Source organism: Ictalurus furcatus, chromosome 5 (assembly GCF_023375685.1).
Source record: "Ictalurus furcatus strain D&B chromosome 5, Billie_1.0, whole genome shotgun sequence".
NCBI lineage: Eukaryota > Metazoa > Chordata > Actinopteri > Siluriformes > Ictaluridae > Ictalurus > Ictalurus furcatus.
Window position 1 is genome coordinate 17,541,137 of NC_071259.1, and position 14,153 is coordinate 17,555,289.

At 37.2% G+C, this 14,153-nt stretch overlaps 1 protein-coding gene across 2 annotated transcripts; it reads right to left on the reverse strand.

Moving 5' to 3' along the window:
• Positions 1-348: 348 nt before the first annotated feature.
• On the reverse strand, positions 349-14,153 carry spinb (spindlin b). Of its 2 annotated transcripts, none has more exons than XM_053624960.1 (5): positions 13,692-14,153; positions 9,676-9,727; positions 9,273-9,532; positions 7,366-7,599; positions 349-930 (listed from the first exon to the last, which is right to left on the reverse strand). In XM_053624960.1, exons 2-5 carry the CDS (start codon positions 9,702-9,704, stop codon positions 743-745), a joined length of 711 nt encoding a protein of 236 aa, XP_053480935.1. In that variant the 5' UTR covers positions 9,705-9,727; positions 13,692-14,153; the 3' UTR covers positions 349-742. The 2 variants fall into 2 exon arrangements, with proteins under 2 accessions (XP_053480935.1, XP_053480936.1); XM_053624961.1 differs by lacking the exon at positions 13,692-14,153 and adding an exon at positions 13,611-13,665.

Below are 14,153 nucleotides of genomic sequence, written 5' to 3' on the forward strand. Positions count from 1 at the left end.
TTTGGATATATAGTGTATATGAGATACAGATGAGTGTACAGTAGATAAAAGCTAGTCTAACATTTAAGGCCCAGAATAAAAAGGTTTGCAGTATATGACCAGAATTAATTGTGCATATATGCTTAATTTTCTGAAAATCAGAAACACCAGGAAGTTGGTGCATAATTCCCTTTTTTATTCTTGCAACGTCTGGAAGACCCTACCATTCCTGATATATCATTTAATTAGTTTGATTTAATTTGCTTTATTTAATTAATTTTTTGAGTTCATACATTTGAGTTAGTCATTTTAAAACATTCAGAATAATGGAATACATAACCACAACATAAATAAGAGGTCCAATAAATATACATATCATATTTGAGTTTATTCCTTTAATAGAAAACAATTAAGTACATATGGTTACTTTATGCCTTTCAATAAGGCCACGATATAAGTGTCAGGAAAGACAAAATTACTCTTCGAAAGGTAACAGCAACATCTTTAAGCAAATGAAAAACTAACGAACGCAAACAAGAACCAGTCAAGTTGCTGTTGGCTGCACATCCACAAGGGAGCAAGCAAGACAACAACCAATGTCACAAATAATTAATAGTAAAACCACTTCATTGCAGCCTCACAACAGCAACACCTGGCAGCCAAATTAAACAATAACGGAAAGGCTTTCATATACAAAACATTCACAGAAACAGCAGTAAAAGGCAAGAAATGTTCACTGTATCATAGTGTCAAATGTCTAAACTCAAACCATGTCATAAACATAGATATGATAGTCATCATCAAATTTAATAAAGTAGACGGATGGCTTAGCCTGAACCTGATGAATAATCGTGCCGGTCCTCTGTGCGCCATCCTCATTTGAATATTCCACTTGCTTTCCAACAAGACTGTCAAAAACTTCATCAGCCTCTTTCACTTCAGTGGGGTCTTCTGTAAAATGGAAAAATTTAAGGTACACATTTGCATTTTCACATTATGAGTATGGTTGTGCTCCTAAGATATCTACCTATCCTACATTTATCAGAAATATAGTTGCTTTCCAAGTAAAAAAAATACTTCCGTTTCAATTTAAAACAAAGGTTTTTAGTACAAATTATATTGTCAGCAATAACTTGAGTGCAAAGTAGAATCTTAGAACTATTTGTATACATTTCACAATTCACCATTCAAAGAACGCTTTGAGAGCAAAAATATAGAGGCCATACCACAAGATGCACACCCCTCATCAGCAGTAAGAATTGCCAGGCCAGATTCGAATTTGCAAAGAAATACAGAAATAAGCCATGTGGTGGAGGTAGAGTCAAGGCATGGTTGCTTCTGGAATAGGCTCATAATCTTTACTGATGATGTAACTCATGATGGCAACAGCAGAATGAATTCAGAAATTACAGAACCATCCTGTCTGCTAATTTACAGAGAAATGCATACAATCTAATTGGGAGGGTCTTCATCACGCAGCAAGACAATGATCCAAAACACACTGCCAGCACAACAATGGACTTGATCAGGAGAAAAAAGTGGAAGGTTTTAGTCTGGTCAAGTTAATCACCAGAACTTACCCCAGCTGAGATGAATTTCACCTCCTGAAGAGGAAACTGAAGGGAGAAACCCCCCAAAACAAACAACAACTGAAAGAAGATGCAGTTACAAGCCTGGAAATGTTTGCTGTTAGTGGGCTAGCAGCTTGATGCATTAATTGTAAGCAAGGGATATGCAACCATATAAGTAAGGAATCATTTACAATGGACCTGTTGAATTATTAGAAAATAATGCACACCCTGAGGTGATGATGCGGCCGCCAAGTGGAGTGGCCCTTACACCTTGAGTGTACATTAATTTCTAATAATTCAACAGACCCGAGTCAATTATTCAGCTTATACCACAGTTATCACACCTCAATACATTTGTCAGGTTTTTTCCTTAAAACGCTCATCTGTGTGGAACTAATTTATTATGCATCCCATTTCAAGCCTCCATTGCTAATTCCAAAACATCATTTTAGAACTAGTAATAGAGACTTGAGCCATTGATATGCAGTTACTGGAGAGAGAGAGAGAGAGAGAGAGAGAGAGAGAGAGAGAGAGAACAAACAAACAAATAAATAAATATTTATAGGCCTTGTTCACTGGGTTTTTTTTTTGTTTGTTTTTTTTATTACTGCAGAAAAGAATGAATAAATGAATAAACATTTATAACTGAATGGCACCCTGTCCAGGGTGTACCCTGACTTGTGCCCCATGCTCCCTGGGATAAGCTCCAGGTTCCCCACGACCCTGAAAAGAATAAGCGGTATAGAACATGGATGGATGGATGGATATTTATAACTGTTCACTGCCTTTTCTGTCTCATTACTGCAATCACACGTGCTCTCTCAGGCACTCACTCTCTTTTTTCTTGATCTCTCTTTTCTACAATAACTGCATATGAATGGCTAAAGCCTCCGCTTTGCCACGTGGCCACATTCCCACCTCGGTGTGCATTATTTTTTTTCTAATAATTCAATGGCTGGTCCTCAATTATTACTTCCTTATTTCTGGAAAATTCTGTTATTTTGCTTGTTGTTAAATGTGTGTGCTGTGGTGGACAGTAGGCAAAATTTTCCATTATTTCAGTTATCTTGGCAAAGTAATCTAGAACTATAATGTGGTCAAGATCTGATTGGAACTACTTTAGCTGTGCATTTACTGAAAAATAATTGCACACCTAAAGAATGTCTGTTCAACGTTTTGATCAGAATTGAGAATTCAACAGCCACGTGGTATAATAAGTATTTAATTTACTTGACGATTGTCTCTTCCAATAATTCTTCTCACCCAAAAATTGGGTGTTCTGCCAACAAAGGTGTTATATTCCAAGGTGTTAAACATATCTACAACTAAATATCAGGAAATGAAAGCTGAAATTCTAACATCTCATTCATCTTTGGATGTCAAACCCAAATATCTTCAGTGTATATCAAAAAACAAAAGAATTGGCCATGCTGTTCCAATACTTTCGAAGGGGACTTTATGTTGGAATGAATGCTAAAGAAACAATACACTCTACTTCGAAAAAATGTATCGGTACCTGAGTCTTTCTGCCATAAAAATGTGACCATTAACATATGAAGTTTCGTTTAAGCACACTACGACGTGACTGCTTTAGAACCCCATTCCTTGGCATGCATTTGGAAGTAGTGGAGTGATTTGTTCAGCTTACTGACTTGTTCAAAAAGTGTCACTCTCAAATGAAACCCTCTGATCCATTGCACTAATCCAGCAAAGCTGGACTTCAAAAACGACAACAGTGGATGCAGGGAGTTACATAAGAGAGTGTGGACCACAGTGGTGCTGCAGTAGAAATCCAAAGCACTAAAGTTTGTGCTAGATCAGGACATGACCATGCTTCCAGGCCATAATTCACAGAAAGTGAATCTTATCTGAAAGAAGAATCTTATCTGAAAATAGCTTACATTTTCACCAATACCAAACACATGGGTGCACCCCACAAAGATGCAAGACCCACACCAACTGGCTATACTGACTGCTCTTACTACTGGTGAAACAGTCAGATCACCTCACTTTAAGAGATTATCTGATTCCAAAAGAAGGAGGCATAAAAACAAGATGGAAACTACCCCATTCTGGATCTACACTCTTAAAAATAAAGGTTCATCAATGGTTCTTTACAGCACCATAGGTTCTGCAAAGAACCTTCTCTTGTCAAGAAACATTTTTCGTTGTATAGGGTCCTTGACTTGAGCTACACAGGTGCATCTAAAAAAAAAATTGGATATCATGGAAAATTGTTTTCCATAATTCAAAAAGTGGAACTTTCATATATGCCAGATTCATTACAAATAAAGAAATATTTCAAGCCTTTTTTTTGTTTTAATCTTGATGATTAAGGCTTACAGCTCATGGAAAAGAAAAAAAAACAGTATCTCAAAATATTAGAATAAAGGAGAGAAGAAGAGAGGAAGCATGGAGAGGCACAGAATCCAAGTTTCTTGAAGTCCAGTGTGAAGTTTCCACAGTCAGTGATGATTTTGGGTGCCATGTCATCTGCTGGTGTTGGTCCACTGTGTTTTCTCAAGTCGAGAGTCAATGCAGTGTCTAACAGGAGATTTTAGAGAACTTCATGCTTCCATCTGCTGACAAGCTTTATGGAGGTGCTGATTTCCTTTTCCTGCAGGACTTGGCACCTGCCCACAGTGCCAAAACTACTAGTAACTAGTTTGCTGGCCTTGGTATTACTGTGCTTGATTGGCCAGCCAACTCGCCTGACCTGAACCCCATAGAGAATCTATGAGAGACACCAGATCCAACAATACAGACGAGTTGAAGGCCGCAATCAAAGCAGCTTAGGCTTCCATAACACCTCAGCAGTGCCACAGGCTGATTGCCTCCATGCCAGGCCACATTGATGCAGTAATACGTGCAAAAGGATCTTTTAATTAAATTAATATACTTTTCAGAAGGTTGACATTTCTGTATTATAAACTCTTTATTCTAATATTTTGAGAAACTGGATTTTTTATTTCTATGAGCTGTAAGCTGTAATCATCAACATTAAAACAAAAAAGGCTTGAAATATTTCACTTTGTGTGTAATGAATCTAGAATATATGAAAGTTCCACTTTCCACAATATTCTAATTTTTTAGATGCATCTGTATGGTTCTTTGGAGATTAAAGAAGTTTATCTTTTATTATAGGTTCTTCAGAGCAGTGTATTGGTTCTTCAAGGTATCATCCCATAACAGGTTAAAGTGAACCCTATAAGGTTCTTTGTGGAACTGGAAAAGGTTCTCCTGACATCACTCTTAAGAACCTTACTTTGGTTCCTTAAAGCACGAACTAAGGGGTTTTTAGAGAACTTATGAGAAAATGGTTCCTTGTGGCACTGCTGTAAAGAACCATTTCTGGGTTTTTTAAGGCACCAGTAAATATATGGTTCTCTAAAGAACTTGAGAGTAAAAGGTTCATTGTGCAACTTAAAAGGGTTCTCCTGGCATCAGGCTGAAAAAAACCTTTTTGGTTCTAATTGGAACCTTTAATTTTAAGAGTGTAAGAAGCTAAATATTAGCAGGGAGACATACTCTTTGTTTTAGCTGTAGAAGCTAGAACCCCTGCAACACCAGGGTTGTGCATATTCATTTTATCTGGACAGCAGGTGATAAGCCAGACAAAGCTCCCTGTCTTATAGATGGAAGAATTAGGACTAAAAGTCAATCACAAAGATGATAATTGTAACTTAGCTGTGTCACTAATGTTGCAACATTTTTTAGGAACCTCTAAGGGGGGGGGGGTTGCACATACTATTGCAGGCCAGTATGGCAGTGGTGTTTTACAACAACCAGCAGTGGGACACAAACATAATGACAGATGCACACATTCTGTCTTAAAACTGCCTACTTATCAGGCCAATGCAAATAAACAGCAGACCTTTTGTGTTGTTGCAGCAGTCCTTGTTGATGTAAAGAAGATTTTGTATGCATTATCAGTTAGCACACAGTCTCTATGTTGAGGACTGAAGTTCAAACATGTCACATCGTGGCTTAATCCGCCTACGTTTCTGCCAATAGTATTGGCACTGCAGCTTTAAATAATTTATCGATCCGCTCCTGTAGATTAGACTATGCCCAAGCTACCCCTATGTTTACTGATTAGCTATCGTGTGCTTTGGGAAACACCATAAAGGGGACTCTGCTGTCTTTTACAGGTTAGTCCAGTTCGTTAAAGGAAATGATTGCACAGGCATAATCAAATACAGGTCATGAGGACTGTGAGGACTTTGGGGATCATAAGGAATCGGGACTTTGAGCAGGTCTTATCATCGGTGTAGAATAATTTTAAAAAGTGATTCAATGGAACAGTATCAGGACTTTGAGTGATTCTCATCCTCAGTAAAGAAAAGCACCAGTATTCTCATCCTCACCATGGTTTGCATGAACAATTTGTAAGGGGAAAGCTGTCATGTGGCCCGGGAAGCGTATTGCAGTAAGGAACCCGGGACTACCTGTATGAGTTCGGTTGCACTGGAACTGAGCTGCGATTCCCGTGAGTGAATGCAACTTGTACTCAGGTCTGCACTTGTTCAGGAAATAAAGCAACCTGTGCATGTGTTTCAGTCTATGACATCATTAGTTTCCACAACACACATGTACCATGAGTGGCAAGGGATTTTTATGAGGTCCACTGCTGTGTAAAATAATTTTAAAAAACCAACAAAAAATATGGTGAGTCACTTTGTGTTCTCCATATGTGTTTGTGATCAGATGAACACAGATGCACCGGAGTTCAACAGAATCCAATGAGTCTGAAACCAGACCAATAATGCAGGGGGCACTGGGAACAATCGCTCTCGGATTCAGACTGCAGCAAACGTGCCCAGTGTGAAAACCACCGTAGCGTGATTCTCACACCCAATAAAGTCCAGCAGTGTTTATGAGTGCTGTCTATTTCTACCTGGTGGGCTGCACTGTCAGGTCATGTTACAAACCCTCCTGATGACTTCCACATACAGCCTCCGGTAGGTTTAAAGGAATCCTCTGTGGCAGCATGGAACATATAAACTTATAAAGTAGAACAAAAGGTTACACATGTAACATTTCTACAGCAAAGTGGAGGACAGCCAGAATACCTTGGCCACTTGGGTTGATGACAATGGTCAGAGGACAAGTGTGATGTAGCATGGACCTATTATACTGTACCAACGTGAGGTCACAGTCATAGTTAGAGCTGCACAAAAAAAATCATATCAAAATCTGTACATTTCTCAATGCAATCCACTTTAAGAGCAGCATAATTTCTGTACCATTTGCAAACATTTCATAAATTAGACTAGTATATCTGACTAGTGACCATAGATGTTGTACTATGTGACCACACATATGCACCAGAAACAAAAAAAAGGGGAGAAACAACACTGGAAAGTTATGCTTTGGGTGAATTTTATGACCCATATGTTCAACTGTAATGAGAAGGGACATATTTGTCCTAAGTAATGTTTAATATTATGTATTTTGATGGAATATTGCCAATATCAGTAAAGTTTTTGTCTTGCTGAAGAAGTGAATAAGCATACCATAGGGCATGGTTTAGGCCTCTTACACAGTTTTTGAATGAATATGTTTAATCATTAGAGTTTGTGTGTGCTGGTTTATTCCAGTTTCCCCTTTTAACAATGATGCACGCTTAAGCTACATGAGCAACTGCTCCCCTTTCTAGATAACCTTCCACCTGCTAAACATGATTGCGCAACAATTTTAGGTGCTTTGCATTTGTTGACTTTAAATACAGGCTGACTTAATCTTTGTTAAGTCATTAATGAATTACACCCAACTTAAAGCTTTACATGAGTTCAACACAGTAAGAATCACTCACCTACATCTGGGAGTATTTGAAGGTCACCTTCTTTATAGTCCTCAAGAAGTTGGTACATGTAAAGAACAGGGTCCTTCTCATAAGTAATGAAAAACCATGTGGGCATGATGGGAGCACTGCCAAGCACCAACCCTTTCCAGCCATTCTTTGATCCATCGTCCGTCTCAAACTGGTGCTCCACAGCTCGACCCAAGATTCTCTCAGCTAGACGAGCATCACTTATTCGATATGGAGCTAGAATACAGGATAATATAGCTGTTAATACAACTTAGTAATCATAGTAGCAAGATGCTATTTTATTAAAAGTGCAAAAGACAAGGTGAAATATGGGTGGCCAATACAACAAAAATCTATTATGATATACAGTATATAATAACAACAACAACATTTAGATTTGAATCTATGACAAAACTTAGTTCAATGATTTTTTAAGCGATACTTTGACATATGTATATGTGCAATACGTACAAAATTAATCATTTAATATGAAAAGGGAGGGCATAACAACTGCATATATTTTAAAGACAAAAAAGTATGTTAAACTACACAATTATAAAAATATATTTTAATGTCCAAAGTACATGGTATTTCACATAAGGGCTAGCTTACTGTACATGATGACACAATATAGATATTCTGACAAATGGCATCACAATAAATTTTTCTAAGTTATTGTGGATATCACCATTGCTTTTACACTGACAGACTCCACTGCTGCTCACAGGTGCTATGAGCTCCATCTCTTTAGTATGAGTTTATGTTGTAGTATATTAATTGGACATTCCCCTACTGATTTAAGGGTTGTCAGTAGGGCTGCAACTTACAATTAGTTTGACAATCAATTATTCTTTTGATTATTTCTTCAATTAATCGATTAGATTGATTAAAAGGCCAGATTTTATTTTCTGTATTTTTTCAAAAAAACATATTTCACATTCTGCCCAATGTTGTCCTTAAAATTTTAACATTATATTTTGAAAACAAAAAAACAAAACAACTGATTGTCCACAAGCTTTAAAGCAGAAGTTAAAACACTATATTAAAAATGCTAAAAAAGAAAAACAAAAGCGTTAACTGGTAAGAGATTGAATGTTTTGTAGTAACACACATTCACTCATCTGAATACCGTAACATGTTCCTTTATTCTGTAAATGTATGACACTTCTTACATTTATGTACAATTACATGTTATAACCCCATTACAGTTACTGCTCTCATAAAAAAACACAATTACTTTTGGTTCTAAATATAGCATCAAACAACATATTTAATCAAAATGAATATTTTTGTCAGAGTTATTGCGCTTCCTTTCTATTGCACGCTGTTTGATTGACGTGCATGCGTGGACTCTGCCTCATTCAGTGAAGTTTAATGGAGACTCACTCGCGGTCAGGACGAGCCTTTATGTAAAATGGAAATACTGGCGTGAATTTCTAACATCTACAGATAAGGATATAAAGGTAAAAATGTCATTTCTGTGCTGAAGAAAACATGTCTGGAACACATTAAACAGCACACGCACCTGTCGCAGCAGCTGACATGACGAGCCATGTTAATACACTTACAAGTTTGTTTGAAGCGTTTAATATAAAACACTCATGTTTTGGACGACCTGGATCTTGCACTTTTCCCGCAGCAGCTCACGCTGTGACCTTCGCTGTTTTTCAGGTGTTTTATTCATAGAAATGCGTTTTTCACAATTGTGAAGTGACGTCACTGACGGGGTTATCCACAGTGATGTCACAGACCCAAATAATTGATTATGAAATTGGTTGTCGATTATTTTTATTATTTAGTTGTTGTAGCCCTAATTGTAAGCAGTTATGAATATCTATAAGTACTTGATTTGTACCTTGGCCTACTACTGAAAAACATTTAAAATGCCATATTTCTTTAAAAATACATACCAATTCTGTCAGGCCAGATCTCAAGACCTTGAACCCTCTCATCTCTGAGAATCTCCAGGCCATATACACAATCGAAACCATCATACTTGATAAGGTAGAGGGAAGGGTTTACTGGAATTTGGTCTAGCACTGTCCCAGTCCAATGTGATATCGGACTATAACAATCCTCCTTCCACTTGTGCTTTATCCTGCAGCCAACAATGTTTTGTACAGGTGGAATTATTGACCTGCTTATCCCCACACGATGCTTGAGTTTATGCCTAGTTAAATAGAGAGATAAAGGTCATCAATTGTTATAGCCATTGTCAACCCAAATATAATGCGTCATCTTATTTCTCTTCTTAGTTTCTGTTCACAAGGGCTTTCCAAGTAAGTTATTCATACAACCTTAACAGCTACTCACTTGTGTGAACTTTTTTCCTTCATTGTCATCCTGCTCAGAGACACACCATCTGCTGTAATTGCATATTAAGAATTACTCATGATAGAATGTTTGTGTATATGCACATAGACTCACCACCCAGTTTAATAGAAACACCTGTACACCTGCTCATTTATTCAGTTTTCTAATCAGCCAATCATGTATCAGAAGCACAGAAATAAAAAATGACTGATGTTCGTACTGAAGATCCTTATGTCCTCTCAAGGAGTTTCACCTCTGGCTTTTTTATTTTAAAAAAATCTTGTTTCTGGATTTCTATAAAGCTGCCTTTTGACAATGTAAACTGTTAAAAGCACTATGTAAATTAAATGCAATTGAAGTGAATGTGGTCCACCTTTAAAGCAATCTAGTCACTGCATTATTTGCAATGTGTGGTTTCATTAAAGAAAAGCAATTAACATTAATTAACAACATTAAATGCAATACACAACGGCATTCATTATTAAAATGCGGAAAATGTTCCATGCTGAAAAGCAAACACTTCAATCTTATGTCAGGTGATCTCTTTAGAGAAAAACATCAGCAGAATATTGCTTTTTAAGAATTACATACTGACATTATGTCACAATTTTATGTAATTCCCAGATGCAATGCACTCACTTTCATTAGTGCATAGAAGTCAAGCCAATCTCTTTCCAATTAGGGCGGCCATCTATATTCAGGGGTGAGAAGGAAATAAGTCGGGATGCACCGGGTGTTCGGCAACCGAAATTATTCGGTCGAAAATAGCAAAAAAAAGCATTTTCGGTGTTCGGCCGAATAAGAGAACAATGACGTGTTTCATGATGTGACCAAATAGCCTAGCAACCAGAGTGAGACGCGCGAATGTCACAACCTCGATGAGGGGGCACACACGTGCACGAGCTACGTGCTCTTCGGATGTTTACTTTTTTGTTTCTGTTCCGGAGTATTCTGTCACGTCGCGAGACGTAAGGCAGTAGAGTACGGAAGCGGGTAAAGACGTATTTATTTAAGGGCAGGCAGACAAATCCAAATCGTAATCCAAAAAACATAGTCAAGACAGGCAAAGGGAATCAAAGTCACGGTCACAGAAAACAGGGTCAAAACACAAAACAAGAAACATGAACTAGTACTATGGACTGGGAGCGGAAAAACCAGCAGGGACTAAATGAACTAATCTATAGTTTAAACTAACTAAATCTATCAAGGAAAATAACATTAACAACGTATCTAACTATACTATATCTACTATAATACTCCGCGAGGTGTACAAGGACGCGAGCGGTATAGATCCCCAATATAATCAGCCGTATATAACCAAACAGAACCATTTTTTGCACTCTTGTTGAATTAATGCACTTTTTAATGCACTTTTTTGTTTTAGGCTACAGAGTGTTACATTCTTTCAGCAGTCAGTTATAGGCCTAACATAGGCTATTCAAGGGGGGCTCAAAGATGACCACATCAAAATATTTTTATTTTACTCATTTATTTATTTAAAGTTATATTGTGCCTTGTTGGTAGCCTATGCCTGCTGGAATGAAAAAAAAAATGTTCAGTGTTAAATAAATATTTTGAAATTGTAGTTTTTGTAATTAATTTTTTTCTTGGAAAAGCAAGACAAAATAGTAAAAAGCACATTTTGACTATTTAATTTATGCAATGGTGAAAAAAATGGCAAAATAAATGGAAAAACACGAAAAAAAAACGTGTTCGGTTTCGGCCTTCGGCAAGTTTTTCATTATGTTCGGTTTCGGCCAAGAATTTTCATTTCAGTGCATCCCTAGAAATAAGTAATTTTTCCAGAATGCGTTACCATCCATATAAGTTTCTTGTAGTTATTAATTGGCTCATGGTTTCTTCAGTCCTACTGTGGCAATTTTTGAACATCTGATTTTCAGCATTACTACTAAAACATGCAAATGAACCCAACCTGCCCACCATCATGTAACACAGCAGCAATGATGGCTGAACTGGTGGGCTGTACAGTGGGTTAAAGGAGTCATATTCTGCTTTTTAATGCGGTTTTATCATGATTTTATGATTGTAAATATGAATTATTTTGTTTATTGGTTGTAATCAAATAAGTTAACATGCTTTAATGTACAAAAAATGCATTATTTGTCACATACTGTACATTATTGCAGTACCTCTATTCCCAGGCTGCCTGAAACGATCTGATTTCTCCAAAGCCCCTCCTTCCGAAAAGCCCAGAGTGCTCTGATTGGCCAGCTGACCCACGGGATTGTGATTGGCCAAAAACCTTACATGTTATAAATGTAACGCCCCTTACCATAATGACGAGGTTCAAATTCCATGGCTTCTAAAGCAATTAAAATCTTCTAAGAAACACTGTTAATAATGTTGTCGGATTATACCAAAAATCCGACCACGTTATTGGAGCTCGCACGCGTGTTTGAGCTCGCGGTAAATTACAACCCCCTGTTACCAAGCCAATTATTTATTATTTGGTGACGTTTTTCACAGCGCATTAAACGATCCATTTTTCGCCACGTTTTTTTGTGTTCACACCCACGTGTTAAATGCAGGTGATGCACTGAATGAAAGTGCAAATTCACTCCCTGACAGTAGGTGGCGCTTATTGAAAAGCAGAAATACCTCATACACAAGGTTGTGCTGCACAACTTTCTCTTTCTGACAGCTGCTTATCACTGAGAAGAAGAAGATAGCCAGTATTTACGTCTTTAAGCCATTCACACACTATGTGAACTCGCTAGAGCACGTATACACTTTCGCGAAATGTAAGGTATTTGGTGATTTGGCCACTGCAACAAATACGTCTTTAAAGCTAAATCCTTAAAGTTCTACATTTAAACAGTATACTCTTTTTAAAATAAATAATGACTTGAATTATATCAAAGTCACAGAAATAGCATTCACATACTTATGGGAAGACCCAGATTATTTTATTTTTTAAATATAATTTTGTTTTTGGGGGGAAGGGGTGGGTATAAGGCAACTTTAAAATGTTAATGTTACTACATACTGATGAAGTGTTGACTATGTATAGTCTTTTTTGTGCTCAATATGATAATACAACAACTCAATAATGGGGCACTTAGTTATTTGAATAAGAGGTCAAGAATACTTATATATACACATATATATGTCAGGTTTAAAATAAATACAATGGACTATCAGTCAGCGGATTATCATTTGCAGAGAAAAGACAAAGAAATAAACAATGTTATTTAGTGTAGAAAACAACAGTGAAAGAATTAAATGGATCACTTAGAATACATGCTTGCATTTCAGAGTCGTCAAAAAAAAAAAGCCACAACAGAATAAATATACATATAGTATTTAGTGTGTCATTTTGAATCTGGTGCTTTCAAATTATACCTTGTTTATGTGTGTAGGCAGAAGGATTTATTAGCAGTGAGTATTTTATTTCAGGTATGTCACATATTCACTCTCACTAAAATGGCGGGTCCTGGCATCTTCATCGGCAAGACACTTATGCACTTTTATGTAACTTCAGCAGCTCTGGGCATGTGAACAAAAGCGCAAATCTCATTGGTCGGACAGTTTTTGACACGGTGCATCAAAAAAAATTAACCCCTACATTTAAAAAAAAAAAAGTTATGCTTTGACACCACGCCTTTTACACCTGGGTGTAAACACTCATTGACTACGTTTACATGGACAGCAGTAATCTAATTATTGACCTTACTCTGATTAAGATAATAATGTGATTAAGGTGTTTACATGAGTCGCTTTTAGAATACTCCTGTCATGTTCCTGTTTTACATGTTTTAGAACATAATTAGATTAAAATTACCAAAGTATCTTTGTTGGAACAACTACTACGCTTCGCACTTTTCTTTCAAAAGAATAAGTGTAATCCAGCGTGTTGCTAGTCCCTCTATCACTAACCCAGACCGTGTGCATCTGCAAAAGATATATTTACTTACATCCTCTGCATGCACAACAATTCACTATGTCCACTGTGTTGTCCGCGTGCACAAATCAGTTGTACATGAAACTTTACTTACAAGTAGTGCGTAGCTGGTAAATGGCTCTGTAAAGCGTTGACCTCCACTTTATGAGTTTCGCTCCTTTCCCATTTTTTACGAAATACAGTATTTATATTGCTATTATAACTGTGAAAACAAATGCTATGCAGACAATGTTGAATTTGCGCGTACACAAACAAAAAAAAACGGCGTGTGGTAATGCGCATGCGCGTTTGACTGACCTGATCTGCGGTCGGTCTAGACCATGGGGTGCCTAAACTTTTTACGAAAGGGGCTAGACTAGACCTCATCAAAATACCCTAGAGCCGGATATATAGCCTACACACACCGTCATAAATATGTCTACTGCAGCATATTGGAGTTGAAATTAAATAATGAATATGAGCGCAAAGTGCAGATTTTCAGCCTTAATTTGATGATACTTACATGTAGGCTATGCAAGTCCGGTAAACGGTGTATCAGTGGCCAAAAGTAATGGAC

Excerpts from the sequence above, each read along its gene's own strand:
- spinb (XM_053624960.1), bottom strand. The coding sequence starts at position 9,704 with ATGACAATGAAGGAAAAAAGTTCACACAA. Across the intron at positions 9,533-9,675 it reads AAGGAAAAAAGTTCACACAA|GCATAAACTCAAGCATCGTG; the intron begins GTGAGTAGCTGT and ends CTATTTAACTAG. Across the intron at positions 931-7,365 it reads TCAAATACTCCCAGATGTAG|AAGACCCCACTGAAGTGAAA; the intron begins GTGAGTGATTCT and ends TCCATTTTACAG.